We start from the raw sequence: 25,040 nt of genomic DNA, 5'->3' as shown, positions 1-25,040 counted from the left end.
AAGCCCTTCTTTTTAAGGCTCTCAACTCCCCTACTCCAGGATAAATCCACCCTCTCCATACTGGCCAGACCCTCCTAGGGCTGGGAAGTTCCTTTGTCAGCCCCCTACAGCCTGCCAATGCAGCCATAAATCACTCCAAGACATATGAGTGGTGGCAATTTCATAATTATTTTTTTAATTCACACTTAATAGTTTTCTGACTCAAACTCAACTGCTAAGATGGGTGAGAAGTTTCGTATCGGTCAGAGTTGGGCCAGAGTCCCTTGAAGCCGAGCCTGAGATGGGATCCGCTGAGGGAGGGACTCAGGAGAAGACAACCAGTGGCCACAAGAGGGGCCAGAAGGATGGTCACACAGGTGGACAGGTCAGCCGGAGGGAGCTCAGCCTGACCCCATGGCAGCTCTGGAGGAGGAATTCTACCACAGTCCGCCCCGCTTCGCAGCAAGGATGCCTTAATGCCAGCGTCTTTTGGCCTTTGGCCCTGAACAGCCCCAGGGGTGGGAGATGTAACCCCATGAGTGATGTGGCCCCCATTGGTGGAAGGCAATTCTCCAGAGAAGGAGGAAGCTGAGAACCCTCAGGACCGCATTTACAGCAGCTGAGGCGGGTATCCCGCCTGGGCACGGGGTCTGGTGGGTGTCCTCCGCTGCAGTTGATTTCCGGAGCCCACGCCCCTGGGACCTCCAGGTCCTGTGGATGAAGAAGAAGTGTGAGCCTGCAGGTGATCACTCCTGACCTTCACATACACCCACTGGCCGTGCCCCCTACAGCCAAATCTCTGCCTCAACCTCTCCTTCCCAGACCCCAGGACATCAACGCTTCCCTGGGGCCTGGCTGCCAACCTCACCTGCGCCCTCAAAGCAAAGTCTCTGCCCTCCTGTTCCTGGACAATCCAGGTTCATCCAGTTTCCTCTGAGAGCTCTGGCTGGAGGTCTGAAAGGCAGCCCAGCCCAACCCGGCAGCCTCCCCCTCTGGAACACAAAGAGGCCGCTGACTCCGCCCCAGCAGTGAGAAGCGCAGACCTTAAAACTAGGCTGCTGGGAGTGCGGGTTTGACTCTCATCCCTTCCGGATGAGTCTTTGGCAGCAAAGCACAACACCTCACCTTGTGGCACACCTAAATGGCTCTGCTGCTGCCAGCCAGTTCCCTCTGGCTCCCAGGAAAGACAGTTATGCAACTTCAGGCTTTGTGTGGGTGGAAAGTGGGTGGTGCTGGCCAGCACACCCACCGAGAGGGAATGTGTGCCCTTTGTCTGGGGCAGATGCTCTGGGCCTCAGCCAACAGCCAGGAGAGGACGCGAGCTGGTGACACTCCCACCTGTCGCCACACTGCGACACAGCACCAGGGCAGGAGACGGACTGTTTCAGGGGCTGAGGGGCCTAGCCACCTCGTAGCAAGGGCTCGGCCATCCTCCAGGGCAGCGAGGCTCTGTGACAGCTCCCATTACTCAGAACTTCAACAGCCAGCAGGGAGAGCCTGCCAGTGGGAGTCAGGGGCTTGTGGGTATGCCTGGGCCCCTGGGCCTCCAGAGAGGCCACAGAGTGGGAGGAGAGCCCACGTTCCAGCCCAGCCCCGCCCTGTACTGTGACCGGGGACCTGTGCTGTCCTCTCTGAGCTTCAGCCTCCCTGGACGTGGGCAGCCCTTGGGGCTGTCCTTCCAGACTGCCTCTTGGCTTAAACAAGTCTGCCATCTGTCGGCTCCCCAAGCATCCCCCACAGCTCTGTCCCCTGCCTCCACAGAATGGGAGCTGAGGGGCTAAGCCTGCCCGAAACCCCCTGGTGGCTTCCTGGGGCCTGAAAGCCCCTGGCCATCCCCCAAGTGTGGATACCTTGCAACTTCCAGAAAGTAACTGCTCTTCAGTCCTGGGGCTGCCTGGATCTCTCAGCTATAGCTCCGCTTCCTGAGACGGTACCGAAAGGTGAGGTACCTGAGTCTAAGGACAGTGACATCACTTCGTAGAAGTGAGGGTAGGGGCTGTGGGAACACTCAGCCCTAGTTCTCTGGGTGGCCTTCCCCAGGACCCTTCCCCTCTCCTGGCCTCAATGTCCTTATCAATATCATGAGCACACAAATGATCACACCGAGCCCAGAGCCTGGCCCAAACTCCCCTCAACTCCCATTCAGCTCTGCTCTCTGCCCACATTCTACTTATTCTCATGCCACAAGGGAAACTGAAACAGCTGCCCCCTGCTCTTGGGGAATTCCTGGAATGCCATCTTAAGGGGTGATGATAGAGCCCAGACCCAGGCCTCACCTATGAAGGCCTGGCCCAGCTGTAAGCAGTCACTTCTTTTTCTGAGCCAAAAGGGAGAGAGGGATTGAGTAGCCCTTGGATACCTTGGAATTCCCCTAGATAAACAGAGAGGCTTGGCTGAGTATGAAAAATAAATCCGAATACCAGCTGTTTCCTCCAGGCCCCAATGCAGCTAGCAGCCAAGTTATTTCATAGACAGAACTCAGAGTCTCAATAGCTTTGGACTCACAACTGCTTCTGAAAAGATTATGCTAGTTTCTATAAACAAATCGATCCTTTGTCATGGATTGACTCCAAAAAAAAACCAAAAAAGCTCAGCCCTTTTCTAGCATGTCCTCAGAGCTCTATTCTCAAGCCTGGTCTGAGACCAAGCCCCAACCCTGACCCAGACTCAGCCCTGACCTTGTAAAGGCCAGGACCCCCAAAGAAGTCTGAACCATCAAGACAGAAGTGTTTACACAATAATGTGTGATTGTAACATTGCCCTTGACAATGGAACAAGTGTCATATTAAACATGTGAGCTGAGAATTCCAGGCAGTGAGGGAGAGCTTCTTGGAAGGGAAACCTCAGTGCACTGGACTTAGCCATTTTGGTGAACCCAGAAGCCAGCCCAGAGGCTGGCTTGGAATAGGGCTCAGGAAACAATGGGAGGGAGCCGACGTCAAGGTGGGCCTTGAATCACGAAAAGAGAGTCTATCAGACAGAAGAGCAGGACAAGCAACGATAGAGAGTGGACAGGTGGCCTCTGAGATTCCTGCCCCCTGCTCATGACACCTATGTGGTCCCCTCCCCTTTAGTGTGGGCCAGACCTGTGACTTGCTTCTAGCCAGTAGACTACAGAAAAGAGGGTGGATGTCTGTGATGAGACTGTGGTGCCCATCTTGCCATTGTCTCTCTCCCTGGCTCTGAGGGAGCAAGCAGCCATGTTGGGGACCCCCCACAGGAAGAACCCAGGCAGCCCCTAGGAGCTGAGGACAGCCTCTCACTAGAAGCCTACGACGGCCCCCAGCAGCAAACAGGACAACAAGGCCCTTAATCCTATAGTGACAAGGAACTTAACTCCCTCAACAACTACGTGAGCTTGGAAGGAAGTCCTTCCCCAGCTGAGCCTCAGATAAGATCACAGCCTTGCCTGACACGTCGATGGCAGCTTCATGAGACCCTAAAGTAGAGGACCCAGCAGAGCCATGCTCAGACTCCCAACTCACAGAAACTGAGATAATGAATGCTCATTGTTTTAAGCTGTCAAGTTGGTGGTCATTTCATTCATGTGGTCATATAAATAGATAACTAATAGAGAGCTATACTGGGAAGTTTTGACAGAACTTTGGGTCATTGGGATGGTTGAGGACAGCTGTCAGGTGACTAATTACCAGATGGCAGTGGGAGTGGGGGGAGGGTTGTGCAAAGCACTAGATAACGGCTGCCTTTTCAGAGCTTGTACTGCGTGCCCAGCACCATGCTCAGTGCTTTACTGTAGGCAGGTTCTGCCTCCTGCCAGGGTGTGGTAAGGCTGAGGGAGGCTGAACCTCCAGTCAGAGCCCCCAGCCAGTCCCTCGGCATGCTCTCCCACCTCCTCCAAGAGCTCTGAAAAGTGCATTTGAGGTGTTACTGCCTGCACACAGGACAGGCAGGCATAGCCAGAGCTACCAGGGCACAGAACAACCCCACCATCACCAGCCCATCCTTTGAGGTTCAGGTTTACCCTCCACCCCACTGAGCTGTTCCTGCAGCCTACAGAAACACACACACACACACACACACACACACACACACACATCAATTTTTTAATCTGGCGACTTACAAACCTCTAAGACATCTGGGCCACCAAACCTCAGAGCAGGTGACCCCAATCCAGCTAAAGAGAGCAGTGGCTTCCAGCCAGAGTGCCTGACAGCTGGCACTCCTGCATCAGGCTGAAGTTTCACATTTCCTTCCACTGTGAAAGCAGGCAAGAAAACGCAGTGAGTGGTATCAGCAGGAGTTCTGACTTTGTCACCAACAGAAATCCCAGATATTTTCATCTTCCACTCCCATTGGTGGAGCCTCAAAATGTCATTTATTCTCATCACTGCTTTAAAGCCACCATAGATTTTCAGCCTGCCACTAGATCTTTCTATGTGAGACATAAATTAAGAAATATATGTATCACTATGAGATTAATTTGTTTTTAATATTCTAATAGCTGTATTTCAATTGATTACTTTGTAGATAAACAGAGAGGCTTTGCTGAGTATGAAAAATAAACCCTAATATCAGCTGTTATCTCCAGGCCCCAATGCAGTTAGCAACCAAGTTATTTCATAGACATTATGTTTTGCTTTAGACACTTAAAGACATCATCCTAACCAGAGTCCACAGCCTTCACCAGAAGGTCCATGGCAGCCAAAAGGTTGAAACCACTGCCATGGAGAGAGCCCCCCACAGGAGAGGGAAAAGGTGACCTCCAGTCAGGGGGATCCTCATTCAACCTTTGCAGAGGTGGCCCAGGAAGTCCTCGTAACGAGCATTCTGGGGCAGGAGCTGGGCACCAGGCTAGCAAATGTCTTTATTCTATTTCTTCTTCTTTCTACTTATGTTGTTAAACTTGTATTTATGGCCTCAACTTCTGAACACTGCCATTGCAGCTAGCATGGAGCTTGGTAGAAGGGGGCTCCTGGCAGGACGGAGTGGGAGGTGAGGGCCTGAGCAACATGGTCTGCAAGCCCCTAGATTGGGGTGCTAGGCCAGCCAGTACCCCACAGGGCAGCCCTCAGTTTCCCAGTTGGGGGTCTGGAAGTAATAGCACCCCCATTCCTGGGGTTCCTAGAGATGGCCCATGTTGGCTGTACTCAGGGCTGATGAGTCAGGCCAAGAAGTGAGCCCCAGGACAGGAGCTAGAGGGACCCCACATCGCCTGCCCTCAGGAGCCAGTGGCTCATGGAAGCCTTCAAACATTGCAGCCCAGATTCCTGTCCTCAGGCACTTTGGGTAGAAGGCAGGCAAAACTGGCATTCTGTGTCAGAGATTCTGGGGTGGTTTACCAATCTGTTTTTTGCTGTGTTCTTTCTATAGTGTAGCACATGCTTTGGGGGATTCTGTCCTCTGATTCCAGCCACAGCCATGGCACACAGTGCTGTGCAGGCTCTCAGTGTCCTACTGCAAGAGCACATGGGTCTCTCCCTTTGCCAGTCTCAGGGTTATCTCTGAAGCCATGGAGCCAGGGACAGGCAGGGGGTGGGCAGCACAACCAGGAAGTGCAAAATAGTTTATTTCCCAGGTTGGTACCCATAGATAAATGCCCCCAGCTTCCTGGTCCCAACATGGACCTCTCTGGGAGTCTTCTGAGGTCCTGGCTGAGTTGATCTCCCAGCGCCTAAAGCAGAGATGATAGCACACTCCCGGTCCACATCCTCCAGCCCCCACACCTGGTGGTGTGACCTCTTTATACTATCTGGATAACGTCTCCAACTATCTTCACCTAAGTTCCTACCTGTGATATTGTGATTTATAACAAAAAATATATCTTTGGGTTTTATTCCCAGTCTCTGGTACGGAGCTCCTAAAGCCCTTGTAGTTTCTCAAGTGATAAGAGCACTAGGAGCATCTCTTATTCTAATGAGGCAACTCTGATGGACACCTGCATGGCTTCTGGATGGAGACCAGTCACCAGAAAGCCCAACTGATGATCAGAAGCTTGGAATTTTTAACCCTACCCCCCATTCTCTAGAGAAGGGAGAAGGGCTGAAAATGGTGTTAATAATTGATCATACCTACAAGATGAAGCCACTATAAAAATCCCAAAAATGTAGGGTTCATATGACTTTCAGGTTGGTGAACACAACCACATACCGAGGTGACACATCCCAACTCCACAGGGGCAGATGCTCCTGTACTGGGGACCCTCCCAGTCCTTGCCCTAGCAACTAATCAAACCCAAGAAGAGGCTCATGGGACTCTGACTTACAGCTGATCAGTCAGAAGCACCAGTGACAACTTGGATGTGGTGATTGGCATCTGAAGTGGGTGGGAGCAGTTTGGTGGGACTGAGCCCTTACCATGTGGGATCTGACACCTCCAGGTAGACAGTGTCAGGATTGAATTAAATTGACTTAAATTGTAAGACCCCCAGCTAGTTTTGCAAAATGGTTTGATGGGATTTGGTGACCAAAAGTGTGATGAGTGATATGTTCTGTGTAAGCAGTAAAAGACTCTCACAGGAGGTGGAGAACTGGGTTTTTCCCTACTCAGGAGGGAAAGACTAGCTTTTGCTATTCACTGTTCCAGGTCCTTGCTTGCACAGAGACCCAAACTAAGACATGTAGTGGTAGAACTTTTTTATCTGGGCACATGATTGCTCCTGGTAAAGACTACATTTCCCAGTTGCATATTTTAGTTGTGTGTGGCCATGTGACTAGGTTTTGACAAGTGAGATATAAAAAGAGATGACTGTGCAACCTCCAGGTCATTCGGTTACTAGGAAGGAGTGCCTCCCGGAAAGCAGAGGTGGTGGTGAGCCAATGTGGGCCATGTGGACAAGGATCTTCACCCTCCTGTATTCATGTCACTATGTAGCCTCCTCTCACACTGACTCAGGAGTGGCCTGTATGACCAATAGAATATAGCAAAAGTGACAGTGTGACTTCTAAGCCTAGTCATGGGAGACATTGTAGTTTCGTTTTGATCTTTTGGATTCCTCTCTGGGGAAAGCCAGCCACCGTGCCAAGGTGGACCTTTGCACTCTGCTCTCCTTGAATGACCTGGGGATTGGGGAGAATGGAGAGGGGGTTACAGTATTAGAACTCTTTCTGTTTCATGTAACTTAAGAAGGGATTTATATCTCAGAAACTGAAAAGTCCATGGGTAGACTCATGTTAGGTACAGCTGGATCCAGGGACTCAAAAAATGCCATTAGAACTCTATCTATCACCATCTCCTGGATCTGCTTTCCTGTGTACTGGCTCAAATCTCAGGAAGGTAAATATGACCACAGCAGCAACAGGCTTATATTTCCCTGGCATAATAGCAGAAAAGCCTGTTTCTTTCCCATTGTTCTGGCAAGAGTTCCAAGGACAATGCTCATTGGCTCAACTTGAGGCATGTGACCATAAGCATGGCTCTTATTGGCCAGGCCTGGGCATGTGACCATCAACATGGCCCTCATTGGCCAGGCCTGGGGCAAGTACCTAGTCGGGAGCCAGAGTGGAGGATGAATCCCACCCAGCCACAGAACTAGGGAGGCCTAGCCTGCAACCCCAACTCACACTTTAACTTAAGGTTTCTTGTTTCCCCAACCACCCTGGGGGCTCCCAGGGCAGGGGCTGGGCTTCCTTCTTGCTTCATCCCTCCTGCCAGCTCCTGCTTTAAGGCCGAAGACAGACGTCTACATACCCCAAGGGAGGTAAATAATCTCATTTTGGAAGCCACCAGGAGGCAAGAGAGTCAACAGCCAATCCAGGTGGCTTCCCAGAGCCCCAGCAGGGGTCAGGGCTCACTTGGCTGCAGCACAGTTGCTGAAGCTGTCCAGTCCCCTGCCTCCATCTTTCTGGGCCCTGTGCATCCCAGCAAGAAGAGGCCTAGAGGCAGGAACAGCTGGCAAGTAACTTGGGCCTGGGCAGGATCCAGGATAGGGAGGAAGTGAGAGAGGCTTGCATAGCTGAGGCTATTTTTACCCAGACCTGTGCAAACAGAGGCGTGGTCTGGTCCAGCCAGTTCTTTGCCTCCTCTGGTGCCTGGCCTCAAAGTCTTTTCCCAGGTTGGCAGCACCCACTGGGTTGGGAGCCAGAGGAGAGGGGTGGGTAGAGGAGCAGATGTGAGAACTGCCCCCAGGTGCCCAGAGACTCCCAGCCTTGATGGCCTGGCCCTCTAAGGACTGTGGACTCAGAGCCTAGGGGCTTTTTGCCAGGAGCCAGCCACATACTCTCAGTCCCCATGGCAGCCAGTGTGGACTGGGGCTGGAATCAGGGCCAGAGGTCAGCCTGGGGTCGCAAGTCAGGTTGGTCTAGGCCTGTGACCAGTTAGCTATCATCCTGGGGTCATGGGTCACTCTGGGCTGAGGCCCATGATCAGGATCAAAGGTTAGTCTGGAAGACCCATGATAAGGGCAAGGGGTAAGTTGGGGTCAGGGATTAGTCTAAGGTCATGGGTAAATCCTGGGGAGGCCTGGGATCGTGGTTAGGGATCAGCCTGCAGTCAAGGATCCAGTTTAACCTAGAGTCAGGGATAGGTCTAAGCACGGAAGTCCCCCTGCAGGAGCTCCATTTCTCTTGCTTATCCAGCCTTCACTGATACCCTCTCTGGGCCTATCATCCCAGTGGAGGTCCCCAAAAGTCTTCTCAGAGCAGGTGACTGGCACAGATTCAAGGCCTGAGGTATAACAAAGTCCACCCTGATCACTGTGAGGAAGAAGGCATTCCTGGCAGAAAGAAGAGCCCAGGCAAAGGACGGAGGCACAAAAGAGCATGGTGCTCTGCAAGGCCAAGGCCAGCTTGGGTGAGGCAGGGACAGCCTCCAAGGCCAGGCTAAGGAGAGAGAGAAGGGCCCCCCCCTCTCGAAGCCCACAGTGAGGAGCACTGGAAACCGGGGCACAGGGAGGGCAGCATCAGCTATGGGTTTTAAGAAGCATCATTCATTCATTTGTTCATTCCATAAATATGAATAGAGGACTTGACCATGTGGCAAGTACCACTAGGGACCGGAGACATGTTGGGAACAAAACACCTGAAAATCCCTACCCTCATGGGTCTTCTATTCTAGCAGGGGAAAATGAATAATAAATGTGAAAAGTAAATCACAAGTAATTATATGACATGGTACCTTAGAAGGTATTAAGTGCAATGGGGGAGCAGGGGCTTGAGACTGCAGACAGGGTGAGGGGGCTCAGGGGTTGGAGGGGAGGGACCAGTTTGCAGTATGAAGCAGGGGAGTCAGCATGAGGAGAGTGGTCAGGAGCCATGGGGATACCTGGGGGAAAAGCAGCCCAAGCAGAGAGAACAGCCAGAGCAAAGACCTAAAATCAAGAGTGGTCTAGGGATGAGTTCTTGGAGCAGCAGGGAGGCTGGTGTGACTGGAGGGCAGAGTGGGCAGAAGATGACAGGAGAGGTCAAGGGGAGGTGATGGGGACTCACTCAGGGCCTGCAGGCACTTTGAACTAAGAAGTAATGGAATCTTACTTGTGTTTTAAAATGTGCTTTAAAATAATCAGTCTCAGATTGGTTAAATAACACCACAGGAATGCAAACTCCAACTGTGTGAAACTAGTGGACACGATCAACCCAGTTTTCTTAAAAGAGGACTTGCAAGGAAAACAGGCATAGACAGAGAAGTGGGGGGTCTCTCTATTGAATTATAAGGTGTGACCCTAATTTCAACAAACAACTGGTTAAAAAAAAAGCATTTATAAAGCTATTTACAATAGCATTTAATGCTATTAAGGAATTTGGGAAGTTTTTAGGTGTAAAATGCTATTGTGTGATAATGGCTCTGGGATCTTTTTTTTTTTTTGAGTCCTTATCCTTTAGAGATACATAATGAGATATTTGCAAATAAAATAATAAATCTGTAATTTGTTTCAAAAGGAGCACAGTTGGAATGGGGACACAGAAGAAAAGCAGTGAATGGAGATATACATGAGGGTTCATTATATTCTTTTATCAACTTTGTAAATTTTGAAGCTTTCCTTAATAAATTAAACATATAATAATAATACTCAACTTGGCTGAGATTGGAGTTGGAGGCCAGGAAGAAGCCCTTTGCTTTCTATGTCTGATTCATTGCTCCAGTTTGATTCCTCTGGTCACTGGACCGCAGCCTCCTGGGCCTTCTCTCTCCATGCTGAGGGCTATCCTCTCCATGTTCCCTCCAGAGGAGGAGAAAGGGTGTTACAGGGGCTACACTCCCTCTTCAGAGTATGTTGCTTCAGCCTAGGGCAGTTCCGGCCCAGCTTGGGAGGAGTGGGCATGCACCTGGCTTGGCAATGAGAGCATGAATGGTCCTTGCTCTTTTTCTCTCTGGAAACGATTCCTCTCTTGGGCAGGTGACCTCTCCCCCACAGAGGAAGATTGAAGTCAAGGAGAAGCAGAAGTGGCCCCAAGACATTTCCTATCCAGGCCTTTGTTTTCAAGGGTCAAGCCTGGGTCTTGACACTGAAGGGGGAAAAGGGGTGGCACTTCCTTGGGATTCCCTGAGTCTGCTTTTTTAAGCAGCACTAGACTCCCTGCCTGCAAGCATCTGCTCTCCACCTCACGAAGCAGACTACAAGGGAGCTGGGTCCAGGACATGAAGCCCCCAGTCCTACCAAGATCTCAGGTCCCAAATGCTCAGCACCATGAAGGTTGAGCTAATGGGGTCTTGGCACCAACCAATAAGGCCCAATGACCAAGGGGAAGATAGAAGGAACGGGTATCTTAATACTGTTCATGACAAACCACCCAGGAGCCGAAGGAAGACTGAAGTTGTATTCTTCTGTCAGCCTAGTGTAATAAGCGTGTACATCCAATATTAATTTTCATTCTAGAAAACAAGGGAAAGCCATATTTTTTGGACCTGAGAGTTTCTGAACTGAGATTCCCACCCAAGTGAAAGGGAAGACTGGGAGGGGAACAGAGAGCTTCTGGCTCTGGTGAGGCCTGAGTCTGACCCCGCCAGACCAAGGATCGCAGAGCAAGGTCCCTCCCTGCCCAGTGGCAAGAGCATCAACCCACTTCGCAGCATATGGGCTGCCATCAGGGTCTGGCCAACTCTCATGAGGGCCTCAGAGCCCTGACACAGCCTGTGTGCCCATGGAGGACAGACACACACTCCCAGAGAGATAAGAGGGTGGAGACAGGGTCCTCTAGTGCAGTCTCATCTCCCAAATAGCAGGCAAAACCTGACTGCAGACACACCTCCTGGGATCAAGTGCTCTCACCTCATAGGCAATGACTTGACTGGCAGTGGCACATCCAGGCACATCAGCTGACATGTGACTGCCCCAACCTTTCTTCACCACAGCAGCAGCTATGGTTTGTCTCCCTTGTCACAAATTTTTGCTTCTATGTTTATGTATGAACATTAATTGATCATAAAACACTGAATTAAATTATGTATTAAATTAATTCATGATTACTTATTTATTAAGATCCATTAAACTATAAAATGGAATTCTAGGAACCCACTTAGGATGGTGGCATGAGTAGGGAAGTGGAACTCTCCTCCCAAAACCATATATACTTTCAAAATACAGCAAATACAACTATTACTAAAAGAGAGACCAGAAGATACAGTACAACAGCCAGGCTACATATACATCTGTGAAAATTCAGCATCTCACGAAAAGGGTAAGATACAAAGCAGTGACCCAGCAGGAACTGAGCACTCTCCCCACCCCAGAGTGGGGAGAGAGTGGAAGCACAGGACTGCTAAATAACCAGCCCTAGTAATTTGCACTGGGAGCACATACACACATTGCATGGAGTAAGGGAAATTAGAGAAACAGAAAAGTAAAATCCAAGACTAAGACTGTGAACAGGTTCCCACAGCAGGCTCCCCTGGGAAAAAAGAAAAGCGGACAACTTTAAAAGTCTTAAAGGGACAAGGGTTTAACAGGTGGACAAAATCGTCCTGGCACACTCAGCCCAGGAGGCTGGGAATCTTAAGGAACTTCAGGCACCCTAACACCCTGGGTGGCAATGCAGCTCCGAAGCCCCGCAAGGCAATAAGCAGCCTGCCATTCACATCCCTGCCCCCATGCCGGCACTGCAAGGAAACCGGCTGACATGTCATTGCTGCAGACCAGCCAGGGAGCAGTCCCCCGACCCCAACAGCAACCACACAGAGTTTTCTCCCAGCGCGCAGTTAAGCAGGCCAAACCCATAGGCTGCCCCCGGCACACAGCTACCTGGCACAGGCAGAGGAAGACAACACAAAGTCCAGAAGGCATGAAGAGGTGCTGTTCTCCCAGGAGAACACATGCCACTCAACTGCAATCCCTGACAGTGCCCTAGGCTATCCCAAAGGCTGTCCCACCCACGGAAGCTCAGGGGATTAACCCAGAGACTGCTCCTGGTGTGCAGTTAACTGGCACAGGCAGTGGAGAAGGGCAAGGTGACCAACAAGCAGGAAGGAACTTTATTCTCCCAGCTGACACACATGACACTCCCGGGTGATCATTTCTATTGCCATGAAAAGGCAGAAGAAACTGGTCCGGTCCAAAATCAATCAAACAACACCAGAGAGACGGCCTGCTGAGATCATTTTAACCAATCTTCATGAAAAAGAATTCAAAATAAAAGTCATAACCATGCTGATGGAGCTGCAGAGAAATATGCAAGAGCTAAGGGATGAAGTCTAGAGGGAGATAACAGAAATGAAACAATCAATAGAAGAATTTAAGAGAAGACTGGATGAGGTGCAAGAGACTGCTCATGGAATAGAAATCAGAGAACAGGAATACAGAGAAGCTGAGGCAGAGAGAGATAAAAGGATCTCTAGGAATGAAAGAATATTAAGAGAACTGTGTGACCAATCCAAATGGAACAATACTTGCATGATAGGGGTACCATAAAAAGAAGAGGGAGAAAAAGGGATAGAAAGTGTCTTTGAAGACATAATTGCTGAAAACTTTCTGAAGCTGGGGAAGGAAATAGTTTCTCAGACCATGGAAGCCCACAGATCTTCCAGGAAGATAACACCAAGACATATAACAATTAAAATGGCAAAGATCGAAGACAAGGACATGTACTAAAGGCAGCCAGAGAGAGAAAAAAGATCAACTACAAAGGAAAACCCATCAGGTTCTCATCAGACTTCTCAACAGAAACCTTACAGGCCAGAAGAGAATGGCATGATATATTTAATGCAATGACACAGAAGGGCTTTGAACAAAGAATACTGTCTCCAGTAAGATTATCATTTAAATTTGAAGGAGGGATAAAACAATTTCCTGATAAGCAAAAGCTGAGGGAATGTGCCTTCCATAAGCCACCTTTACAGGGTATGCCAAAGGGACTGCTCTAGATGGAAACACTCCTAAGGCTAAATAGATGTCACCAGAGAAAATAAAATCACAGAAAGAAAGCAGACCAGCCAAATACTAACTAAAGGCAAAAAATAAAATCATCTATCCACAAAAGCAGTCAAGGGAAACACAAAAGAGGACATAATAAAACACCTAACATATAAAGAGTGGAGGAGAAAGAATAAGTGAGAGAAATAAAGAATCATCAGACTGTGTTTATAATACTGGAATAAGTGAGTTAACTTTAGATGGTTAGATAATAAAGATGCTACCCTTGAACCTTTGGTAATGATGAATACAAAGCCTGCAATGGCAGTAAGTACATATCTTTCAATAATCACCCTAAATATAAATGGAATGAATGCACCAATCAAAAGACACAGAGTAATAGAATGGATTAAAAAAAGCACGACCCATCTATAGGCTGCTTACAAGAGACTCACCACAAACCCAAAGACATACACAGGCTAAAAGTGAAGGGATGGAAAAAGATATTTCATGCAACTAATAGAGAGAAAAAAGCAGGTGTTGCAGTACTTGTATCAGACAAAATAGACTTCAAAACAAAGAAAGTAACAGGAGATAAAGAAGGACATTACATAATGATAAAGGGGTCAGTCCAACAAGAGGATATAACCATTATAAATATATATGCACCCAACAGAGGAGCACCTACATATGTGAAACAAATACTAACAGAATTAAAGGAGGAAATAGAATGCAATGAATTCAATTTAGGAGACTTCAACACACCACTCACTCCAAAGGACAGATCAACCAGACAGAAAATAAGTAAGGACACAGAGGCACTGAACAACACACTAGAACAGATGGACCTAACAGACATCTACAGAACTCTACAACCAAAAGCAGCAGGATACACATTCTTCTCAAGTGTGCATGGACTACTTTCTAGAATACACCACATACTAGGCCACAAAAACAGCCTAAGTAAATTCCAAAAGATTGAAATTCTACCAACCAACTTCTCAGATTACAAAGGTATAAAACCATAAATAAATTGTACAAAGAAAACAAAAAGACTCACAAACACATGGAGGTTTACCAGCATGCTCCTAAATAATCAATGGACCAATGACCAAATTAAAACAGAGATCAAGCAATATATGGAGACAAATGAAAACAACAGCACAAAGTCCCAACTTCTGTGGGACACAGAGAAGGCAGTTCTAAGAGGAAAGTATATAGCAATCCAGGCCTAATTAAAGAAGGAAGAACAATACCAAATGAATAGTCTAAAGCCACAATTATTGAAACTGGTAAAAGAAGAACAAATGAGGCCTAAAGTCAGCAAAAGGAGGGACATAATAAAGGTCAGAGAAGAAATAAAATTGAGAAGAACAAAACAATAGATAGAATCAATGAAACCAAGAGCTGGTTCTTTGAGAAAATAAACAAAATAGATAACCCCCTAGCCAGACTTATAAAGAGAAAAAGATAATCTATATACATAAGCACAATCAGAAATGAGAAAGGAAAAATCACGACGGACCCTACAGAAACATGAAGAATTCTGAGAGAATACTATGAAAATCTATATTCTAACAAGCTGAATAACATAGAAGAAATGGACAACTTTCTAGCAAAATACAACCTTCCAAGACTGACCAAGTAAGAAACAGAAATTCTAAACATACCAATTACCAGCAATGAAATTGAAGCAATAATCAAAAAACTACCCAAGAACAAAACTCCCAGTCCTGGTGGATTCACTGCTGAATTTTATCAGACATACAGAGAAGACATAATACTCATTCTCCTTAAAGTTTTCCAAAACATAGAAGAGGAGAGACTACTTCCACACTCATTCTATGAGGCCAGCATCACTCTAATACCAAAACCAGGCACAGAAACCACAATAAAAGAAAATTACAGACCAATATCTCTGATGAACATACACACAAAAATACTCAACAAAATATTAGCAAACCAAATTCAAAAATACATTAAAAAGATCATCCATCATGATCAAGTGGGACTCATCTCAGGGATATAAGGATGGTACAACATTCGAAATCCATCAACATCATCCACCACATCAACAAAAAGAAGGACAAAAACCACATGATCATCTCCAGAGATGCTGAAAAGCATTCGACAAAATTCAACATCCATTCATGACAAAAACTCTCAACAAAATGGGAATAGAGGGCAAGTACCTCAACATAATAAAGGCCATATATGACAGACCCACAGCCAACACCATACTTAACAGTGAGAAGCTGCAATCTTTTCCCCTAAGATTGGGAACAAGACAGGGATGCCCACTCTCCCCACTGTTATTCAACATAGTACTGGAGGTCCTAGCCATGGCAATCAGACAACAGAAAGAAACACAAGGCATCCAGATTGGTAAGGAAGGAGTCAAAGTGTCACTATTTGCAGATGATATGATATTGTACATTAAAAAACCCTAAAGAACCCACTCTAAAACTACTAAATCTAATATATGAATTCAGCAAAGTTGCAGGATTCAAAATTAATACACAGAAATCTGTGGCATTCCTATACACTAATGATGAACTAGCAGAAAGAGAAATCATGAAAACAATTCCATTCACAATTGCATCAAAAAGAATAAAATACCTAGGAGTAAACCTAACCAAGGAAGTGAAAGACCTATACCCTAAAAACTACAAGACACTCTTAAGAGAAATTAAAGAGGACACTATTAAATGGAAATTCATCCCATGCTCTTGGGTAGGAAGAATTAATATTGTCAAAATGGCCATCCTGCCTAAAGCAATCTACAGATTCAATGCAATCCCTATCAAAATACCAACAGCATTCTTCAATGAACTGGTATAGTTCTAAAATTCATATGGAACCACAAAAGACCCCAAATAGCCAAAGCAATCCTGAGAAGGAAGAATAAATCAGGGGGAATTATGCTCCCTAACTTCAAGCTCTACTACAAAGCCACAGTAATCAAGGCAATTTGGTACTGGCACAAGAACAGACCCATAGACCAGTGGAATAGAATAGAGTCCAGATATTAACCCAAACATATATGGTCAATTAATATATGATAAAGGAGCCAGCGATATAGAATGGGAAAATGATAGCCTCTTCAGCAGCTGGTGTTGGTAAAACTGGACAGCTACATGGAAGAGAACGAAACTGGATCATTGTCTAACCCCATACACAAAAGTAAACTTGAAATGGATAAAAGACCTGAATGTAAGACATGATACCATACAACTCTTAGAAAAAAACATAGGCAAAAATCTCTTGGACATAAACATGAGGAACTTCTTCATGAACATATGGCCCCAGGCAAGGGAAACAAAAGCAAAAATGAACAAGTGGGACTATATCAAGCTGAAAAGCTTCTGTACAGCAAAGGACACCATCAGTAGAACAAAAAGACATCCTACAGTATGGGAGAATATATTCATAAATGACATATCTGATAAAGGCTTGACATCCAAAATATATAAAGAGCTTATGCACCTCAACAAACAAAAAGCAAATAAGCCAATTAAAAACTGGGCAGAGGAGCTGAACACACACTTCTCCAAAGAAGAAATTCAGATGGTCAACAGGCACATGAAAAGGTGCTCCACATCGCTAATCATCAGAGAAATGCAAATTAAAACCACAGTGAGATTTCACCTCACACCAGTTAGGATGGTCATTATCCAAAAGACAAACAACAACAAATGTTGGCAAGGATGTGGAGAAAGGGGAACCCTCCTACACAGCTGGTGGGAATATAAATTAGTTCAACCATTGTGGAAAGCAGTATGGAGGTTCCTCAAAAAACTCAAAACAGAAATACCGTTTGACCCAGGAATTCCACTCCTAGGAATTTACCCTAAGAATGCAGCACTCCAGTTTGAAAAAGACATAAGCACCCCTATGTTTATCGCAGCACTATTTACAATAGCCAAGAAATGGAAGCAACCTAAGTGTCCATCAGTAGGTAAAAGGATAAAGAAGATGTGGTACATATACACAATGGAATATTATTCAGCCATAAGAAGAAAACAAATCCTACCATTTGCAACAACATGGATGGAGCTAGAGGGTATTATGCTCAGTGAAATAAGCCAGGCAGAGAAAGACAAGTATCAAATGATTTCACTCATCTGTGGAGTATAAGAACAAAGAAAAAACTATAGGAACAGAACAGCAGCAGACTCACAGAACCCAAGAATGCACCAACAGTTACCAAAGGGAAAGGGACTGGGGAGGATGGGTGGGAAGGGGGAGACAAGGGGGGAAAAGGGGCATTGCAATTAGCACACATAATATAGGGGGCAGGGGGCACGGGGAAGGCAGTACAACCCAGAGAAGACAAGTAGTGATTCTATAGCATCTTACTACGATGATGGACAATGACTGTAATGGGGTAGTGGTGGGGACTTGATGATGGGGGGAGTCTAGTAACCGTAATGTCGCTCATGTAACTGTAGATTAGTGATACCAAAGAAATAAAAAATTTTTTAAAAAGAACAAAGAAAAAACTGAAGGAACAAAACAGCAGCAGACTCACAGAAACCAAGAATGGACTAACAGTTACCAAAGGGAAAGGGACTGGGGAGGATGGATGGGAAGGGAGGGATAAGGGGCAAAAAGGGGCATTATGATTAGCAGACATAATGTAGGGGGGGACATGGGGAGAGCTGTACAACACAGAGAAGACAAGTAGTGATTGTATAGCATCTTACTACACTGATGGACAGTGACTGTAATGGGGTATGTGGTGGGGACTTGATAATAGGGGGAGTGTAGTAATCATAATGTTGCTCATGTTATTGTACATTAATGATACCAAAAAAAATGGAATTACAGTTTACTTGTGCTATCCTTATCTTGTTTTAATATTAGCATTGTTTTAATGTTAGCATTAATATCATAGAATATCTCAGAAACATTCTATCTTCTTTGCTGCTCTTGAGTAGTTTGATTACGTAGGAATCATCTGTTCTTTAAAGATTATAGAATTCTCCCAAAAACTTGGCCTGGTATCTGTTTTAAGGGGTAAATACAGTAATTTATATTTCTCTAGAAAATCATTCATTTCACCTAGATCTTAAATTTATTGGCGTAAATATAGTGTTTTCTTATATTCTTAATAGTCTCTATTTCTTGAACTATGTCCCTTATATGTTTCACTTTTATTCTTGATCAGGCTTGCTAAATCTTTGTCTATTTACTGCTCAAGGGGGAAGTTTATTTTATTCATTAATTCAGTATTTTATTTCTGTTTCATTACTTTCTGTTCTTATCTATCCTAATTCATTCCTTCTTTCTTTAGATGTATTTTGCTGTTTCTTTTCTAGTATAACTGTAAATTTATTTCACTGACTTTCTTGTTCAAAATATATATAATTAAGACTACAAATTTTCATCTAATTACTATAATGTCCATATCTCTCAGGTTTAATATTTATTGTTATTCATTTCTAAGTAATTTATAATTTCAGTTGTTATGTTTTTAATACAAGAGTCACTTAAAAGGGTAATTTTTAGTGGTTTTTTAAATTAATCATGTATATATATATATATATATGAAATATTTCCAAACACATAGGAGAAAAGAATTTAAAAAATCAAAGCCAACATATCTATCACTTAGTTTAATTAGAGCTTAACATGCCATATTTGCTGTAGACATTTTTTAAAGAAATAGAAATATTCAGTGCAACTGAGGACCCCCTGTGTATCCCTCCAGTGGTTGGCAGAATTCTGAAATGGCACCAAAGAGTCCTGCTTCCTGTTGAGCATGCGCTGTATAGCCCCTCGCCTTGAGTATGAGGAGGCCTGACCTAACCAAGTGAGCTCTTTTTAAGGAGGGTCTGTAGTTCAGAGACACAAGAAGTCAGAGAAGTTTGAGGCTGCAGCAGACATTCTTTTGCTGGCCTGACAGTAAAAGCAGACATCTGTGCTGTGAACTGCCTGTGGAGAGGGTCATGTGGTTAGGACTTAAGTACAGCTTCTAGGAACTGAAAATGACACCCTCTGCCAGCCACCAGCGAAAAAAAAGGCAAGGGGTTGGGCAGCCTCAGTCCTAAGCTGCCAACAATTTGAATGAACTTAAAAGAGACCACAGCCCCAGCCAACAGTCTGATTTCAGCAGAGGACCCAGCTATCCCATATCTGGACTGCTGAGCTACAGAAAAGGTGAGATAATAAATAGGTGTTGTTTTAAACCACTGAGTTTGTGGTAATTTGTCACACAGCAGCAGAAAGTAAATATACTCCCATTAATCAATTCCCCTCCTTCTGTCTACAGAGGTAAAACGTGACTGGGATATTTATCCCTCCTGGACATTTTTAGAAATTTGCTACACATTTCTGCAACCATAAAAACTATATGGTATTGTTGGGACTTTAAACTCATTATATAAGTTAACACTGTACCACATATATCATTCTGCAGTTGGTTTTGGTTGTTCTATACTATGTTTAAGATATATATCCCTGTGGGGAGATGTGTTTCTATTTCATTTATTTTGATGACTGAATAGAATTTCTATTCAGAGAGATGGATGTTCAAGTCTTCCACTGTGACTGCAGATTTGACAATTCCTACTTTTTAAAATATATCTTGAAGCTATATCATTAGATGCATATATATTTGGGATTATTACATGTTATTGATAGAGTGAGTATTCTAATAGTATGAACAATTTCTCTTAAATTTTCCATCTTAAATTCCCCTTCAATCACACTGGCTATGTTGATTAACATTTGCAGTTATTCTTGATATCTGATTGTATGTTTCTATTTAACAAGTATTCTTATCTCTAATGCCTCCATACATAGAATTTTTTATTGACTAGATGGCATTTTCTTTGTTTTACTTTTCCTTTTTCTAGCTCTTTAGGAGTTACTTCCATTTTTTTTTCAATTGATACCCTTAAATTTTTAACACACACATGAATCTCTCACAGCATTGATTATGTTACGTAGACCCCATGTCTGTTTTGTCCTACCCTCATTATCTTCATTTTCCAGAATCTCTGCCCAACTTAGCTACACACTGACTCCCAGGAACACAGGGCTGGGAGGGGGCACAGTGAACACTGGACCTTAGATCTCCCAGGTGGGGAGCCCACTACCCCAGGAATGAGCCCTGAGAGACGGCCTGGTGCTGTGGTCCCGGGCACCGTCTCTGAGACTCACTCCCTCTCTGCCCCAGGTCACCCAGAACCTTGAATCGGGACTCCTTCTCTCCAGGGTCTCCCGGGGTCCCTGCCCCATAACTCCATGCCAGTGACTCCAAGGTACACAAGTCACACTACTGAGCCCTGGGACTGAACTGAGCCCTGGGATTTTGAAGAAAAGAGTTCCTTCTCAAGTCATCCCTCTCTGTGCCCAGACTAGGTGCTCCCCAGGGGTAGGACCCAACTCCTCTTCCTCTGTCTCCTGGAGCAGTAGCTGTGCCACTCTCTTCATTGTCCATTCCTCAGTTTACCTCTATGGCTAGAGGGGACACGCATCCCTTGGAGAGCCCCTTAGGAAAGAACTTGCTGAACAATAGATCAGCTAGGAGGACAGCAGTGAGCGGACAGCCTCCAGCGGCAGCGCGTTCAGGACCCAGCACAGTCCTGGAGCTGTGGCCCTGCTCCTCCCAGGCAGCCCCCAGCTGCTGACCGAGCACAGCAGGGCCGCTAGGGCACCTGAGCCTCTTGGCTCTGGGGCTCACTGTCAGGTTGGCAGAGGTTCTGTCTGAGCTGCCGGATCCTGCTCTCTCTCTGCCCCTCATCTCTCACAGGGTCCCCCTGCCATCCAGTACACGTCCTCAATCCTAACTCCATCTTAGCATCTGTTCACTGCAGGACCTGAACTGGCACACCTCAAGTGCGCCCCATTCCCCCTTCCCCTCCTCCCCGCCCGAGCCCCAGAGCCCTGGCTTCCAGGACCAAGGGACGCGCAGGCCATTTCAGAACTGGTCCCTGGGCTTCATTTCCCCATCTGTCAGGCCAGGACAATTCTCCCTTTGTCACCTGCATGCCCATGGACTCTTATTTTCTTCCCAGGTATAGCTGTAACATGACCACAAGATCCCTCCAGTGCCCCACTCAAGCAGGGCTAGGTTCCCCTTGAGGGGCAGTCCATGTCTAAGTCCTGTGGCATCCCCACTCATCACAGGGCCAGGCCAGTGTAGGCAGTGACACATGAGGGATCAAGACATGCTATTTGCTGCATGCTGTTATGGAAAGGATGGAGGGAACATTGCTTTTTTAAATACCTGCCTGGGCCTCTCCTGCCCTCCACCAAACCACAGCTTGGAGTTAAGATGCATCTTCTTACAGGAAGAAGTAGCCCCAAAGAAGGGACAGCCTGGGGAGGTGGTGACCATTTCATACCCCCAGAGCTGCCAGCCCTACTAGGATAAAGACCTGAGCTGTAGGACCATTAACTCAGAAACCCAAAGAGGGCCAAGCTGGGCTGCATTCACACAGCAATGCGGATGGCTCTGGATGAGGAATCGTGGAAGAGTGACTCCCTGGCCAGGTTCCTGCCTGGCCCCCACCATGCTGGCCAAGACCACACTGTGGTCCCCAGGCACTCCTCCCACTGCACCAGAGAACCTCACCACCATTGGGCTCCTGAGCTAGGAGCCCTGAAGCAGTGCGTGCACGACTCAAGGAGGTGGCTGATGGCCCGGGGGAGGCACGGGTGGCACCTACCGCAGGGATGAGGCAGACAGCCAGGATGCCAGGCAGGCTCCACATGAGTAATGGCAGAGTCTTTCCTTCCGTGCCTCTTGTCACGGGGGCTGGCAAGTGCTTCTGCCTCTCTCTCTTCTGCACTCCTGTAATTCCTGACATCCGGAAGGGTGGGGGGACTCAGGTCAGACACTGGGGACAGGGCCCAGGGATCCAAGAGGGGAGACGTCAGAGCAGAGTACACCGGGGAGGAATGCATGGAGGAGGACACGGGGAAACAGGGAGCAGGGGGTAGCTGTGGCCCCCTCTTCAAGCCTGCACTGGTGAGACCAAGGCCAACTCCAGAGGGGCTCTGGTTTCTGGCAGGATGGGAAATGGGAAAGAGAGATCCAGGTCGCTGCTTTCTACCCCCTCAGGCAGCCTGCCCCCGCCCCCCACTTCCGGCTTCTGATAGCCCTCCTCCCCCACAAAGCCTGCCCTGGTCAGCAGACAGGCGAAACGATGGCTTCCTCATCAGATCCCAGAACACTCCCAGGACACGAACACGGAGCTGGACAGGCAGGAATAATTAGTCCAAACAAGGTCACAGCCGTGGTTGAATTTTTAGGTGTTTTTGTGTTTGTTATTTTCTTTTTTCTGCTCCTCCTTCAACTTCTGAATTTGTTTTGTGCCTCTTGGTAGGCAAGGGTGGAAATTGTCTCCTAGGGGAACAATTCTGAAAGAACAAAGAAGTAATTTTCTTGCAAAGAATCTGCAGGAAAACTAGTTTCCCTTAAGACACCTGCTTCCTTCCGGGAGCCTTGGGACTGCAAGAGCATCTGGAGGCCCTAGCGTCACTCTCACTGCCTCCAGCCTGCCCATGCGGCCCTCAGCTAAGAAGGCGGTTTCTCGAGGACTAGCCTCCAGAGCAAGGGAAAGGCAGCTCATTCCCCAGGTAGGAGCCTTAAGATTCCCTCTCCTCCTCCTCCCCTCCCATGAGCCACCTGCTGGGCCGGACCCCAGTGTCACATGGGGTCTGGCTCCCTCCTCTTCCCCACTTCTCACCTCCCTGCCTCAATGTACTGTCAAGTACCCAAGATCCCAGTTCTCTGAGAGAGCAGCACAACTGACTAGGTGGGGTGTGTGTGCAGTGTGGGCAAGAGTTTATGAAAGCTAAAGCCCATGGATTTGCCATTCACATCTAGGACGCCTATGGCACTGTGCCAGCAGAGATGATTCCCCAGAATGAGAACAGCGTTCCACTGCTGGAGAACCGAGGCCTGAAAAGGGCTACTGTCAGGATCACAGGGAAGGCAAGGACCTCTGGCTCCTGAGCCTGAACTGGTGCCCAGAATGGGGACAGCTGAGGAGAAGGCTGGTGTTTCTTCAAACACTTGCACCACCAAGGGAGTGAGTCTAAACCCCAGAATGGACAGTGCAGAGGCATCTCCACAGTTCCCCTGTCTGGGGGAGGGTCTGTGTCCAGCCTCAGTGACTATGTCTGGAAGGAGGTGGAAATTGTGGACAATACAACAGCCCTCCAGGCCCTCTTCCTAAAGAGGTGCCGCTGTCTTATCCACCTTTGTGCCCAGCACAGAGCCTGGCACACGCAAACTGTTAATAAATGTGCGAGGAAAGAAGAAGCCAGAGAAGGAAGGGACTAATAAAGAAAAGGAGAGAGGGAAAGAAGAGGAGGGAGGCACGGGACAAAAGAGACGATCCAGAAGGGAAGAAAGGGGAGAGGGGAGAGGGAGTATAAAGCAAATTCTTGCACTCCCAAATAAGCCGAAATGGAGGACAGGTTAGGCGCTCAGCACTTGCTGGCTTTTTCCTGACTCCCCATAACATCATCCCACCCCGGAAGTTCAGCGGCCCAAGTTTCCCTGTAGGCCCTGCAGGGACAGAGGCTCAGTGGGTCCGCAGGAACCCTGACGCACCTGCTGGTCCGCCAGCGCCTGGAGTTGGACCTGCTTCAAGCAGGCGCGCAGCCTGCTAGGCGCCCGGGGAGGCGCCCGCCCTCTCCGCCTCTACGAAATACCACCTCCCCCTCCTCCCATCACACTCACCCACTACCCATCTATCCGCCCCGTCACCTCCAGCCTCGACTGCACCGTCTCGAGCCCTCGGAGAGCGGCCAAAGCAGCCACCTGCCCTTGGTCCACAGGAAGACGCACTCCCGAGAGACACGCAGGTGAACCCGTGGTTCATTCATCAACGGAGCCCTGAGGAGGTAGACGGCTGGCCCGATGTCACCCCGCGGCCGACCCGCTGAGCCTTGGAAGTGAGACCCCAGAGGCAGGCGGCCAGGATCGGGCCTTTCTCTGGACCTGGTTCCCAGGCTGTGAAGTAGGGAAGGCAGGAGGAGGAGGTTTCTGGATCGTTTTAATTCGGCGGCGCAGTCTGTGTCCGCGGGCAGTGAACAGACCTTCCATCCCTCCCCGCGTGGGGTCGCTGGAACTTCGACCCAGCCTCCCTCGGGAGATGCCTAGGCCGAGATGTCTGAGGGCGGGATGGTTCATCCTCTGAAGCACAGCCCCACCCGAGCCTGGCCGCGCAGGGCCCGGGAGCCCAGCCTGTGCCGAGGGGGCCTTCCAGGTCTCCTGGGTTAAGGGGAGGCACCGACGGACCCAGAGTCAGGACTCACGTTTCCTCTCGCCTTCTGGCGCTAGGGTTGAATTGGGGCGATTGAAAATGGGTCAAAGCACCCACCCCAATTCCGTGTCGCTTGCAGCCCAGGACCCTACGCAGACCGCAGGCCACAGCTTGGGGCATAAGACGCGCCATGTCCTGTCTCGGACCCGCTCGCCCGCCCCAGCCCTCCAAGGGAAATAGGAGGCTGGCAGGAAGACCTTCTGGAGGACGTGGCTCTGAAGGTGGACTAGAAGAGCGCCCTGGGTGGGGCTGAGGGGGCTTGAGTGAGTGGGAGACCGCTGCCAGGCGCTTGGAAACGGCGTGAGCCACGCACGAAAGGGTGGGGCGTCTTGGGATCTCGAGACTCCGGGGATGCGGTCCGAGAGGGTAAGGCAGGTCAGTGCCTGGCACCCGAGGACTGAAGTGTAGGATTGTCTGAATGGGCTGAATGGGCTCAAGGCCTCCCCTTCTCGCAGGGGCGCCCCCAGCCCCGCCCCACACCTGCGCGGCGGCCCCGCCTCTGCGACCTATTGGCTAAACACGCCGCCCGTCAG

At 47.9% G+C, this 25,040-nt stretch overlaps 1 protein-coding gene and 1 long non-coding RNA gene across 5 annotated transcripts in view; one reads left to right on the top strand and one right to left on the bottom strand.

The window, feature by feature from the left end:
- Positions 1–55: 55 nt before the first annotated feature.
- On the bottom strand, positions 56–24,487 carry LOC130682687 (uncharacterized). Its single transcript, XR_008995977.1, has 5 exons — positions 24,003–24,487; positions 21,898–22,591; positions 4,065–4,372; positions 1,105–1,934; positions 56–690 (listed from the first exon to the last, which is right to left on the bottom strand). It is a non-coding gene; the product is annotated as an uncharacterized LOC130682687 (long non-coding RNA).
- VIPR1 (vasoactive intestinal peptide receptor 1) overlaps positions 1,900–25,040 on the top strand; it is a 54,656-nt gene continuing 31,515 nt past the window's right edge. The window contains exon 1 of one of the 4 annotated variants that reach the window (XM_057497493.1): positions 1,900–1,919. Coding sequence is in view for 1 of the 4 variants with exons in the window: in XM_036897160.2 (XP_036753055.2) it covers positions 24,859–24,882 (24 nt within the window). In the remaining 3 variants the exon portion in view is untranslated. Of the gene's footprint in view, positions 1,920–23,916; positions 24,137–24,486; positions 24,883–25,040 lie in introns of those variants that run through there. The other 3 variants (XM_036897171.2, XM_036897161.2, XM_036897160.2) reach the window with 3 other exon arrangements.

This window comes from Manis pentadactyla, chromosome 1 (assembly GCF_030020395.1).
Source record: "Manis pentadactyla isolate mManPen7 chromosome 1, mManPen7.hap1, whole genome shotgun sequence".
In the NCBI taxonomy this organism is placed as follows: domain Eukaryota; kingdom Metazoa; phylum Chordata; class Mammalia; order Pholidota; family Manidae; genus Manis; species Manis pentadactyla.
The sequence above is the reverse complement of the archived record's forward strand: the minus strand, read 5'-3'. Positions and strand labels throughout refer to the sequence as shown.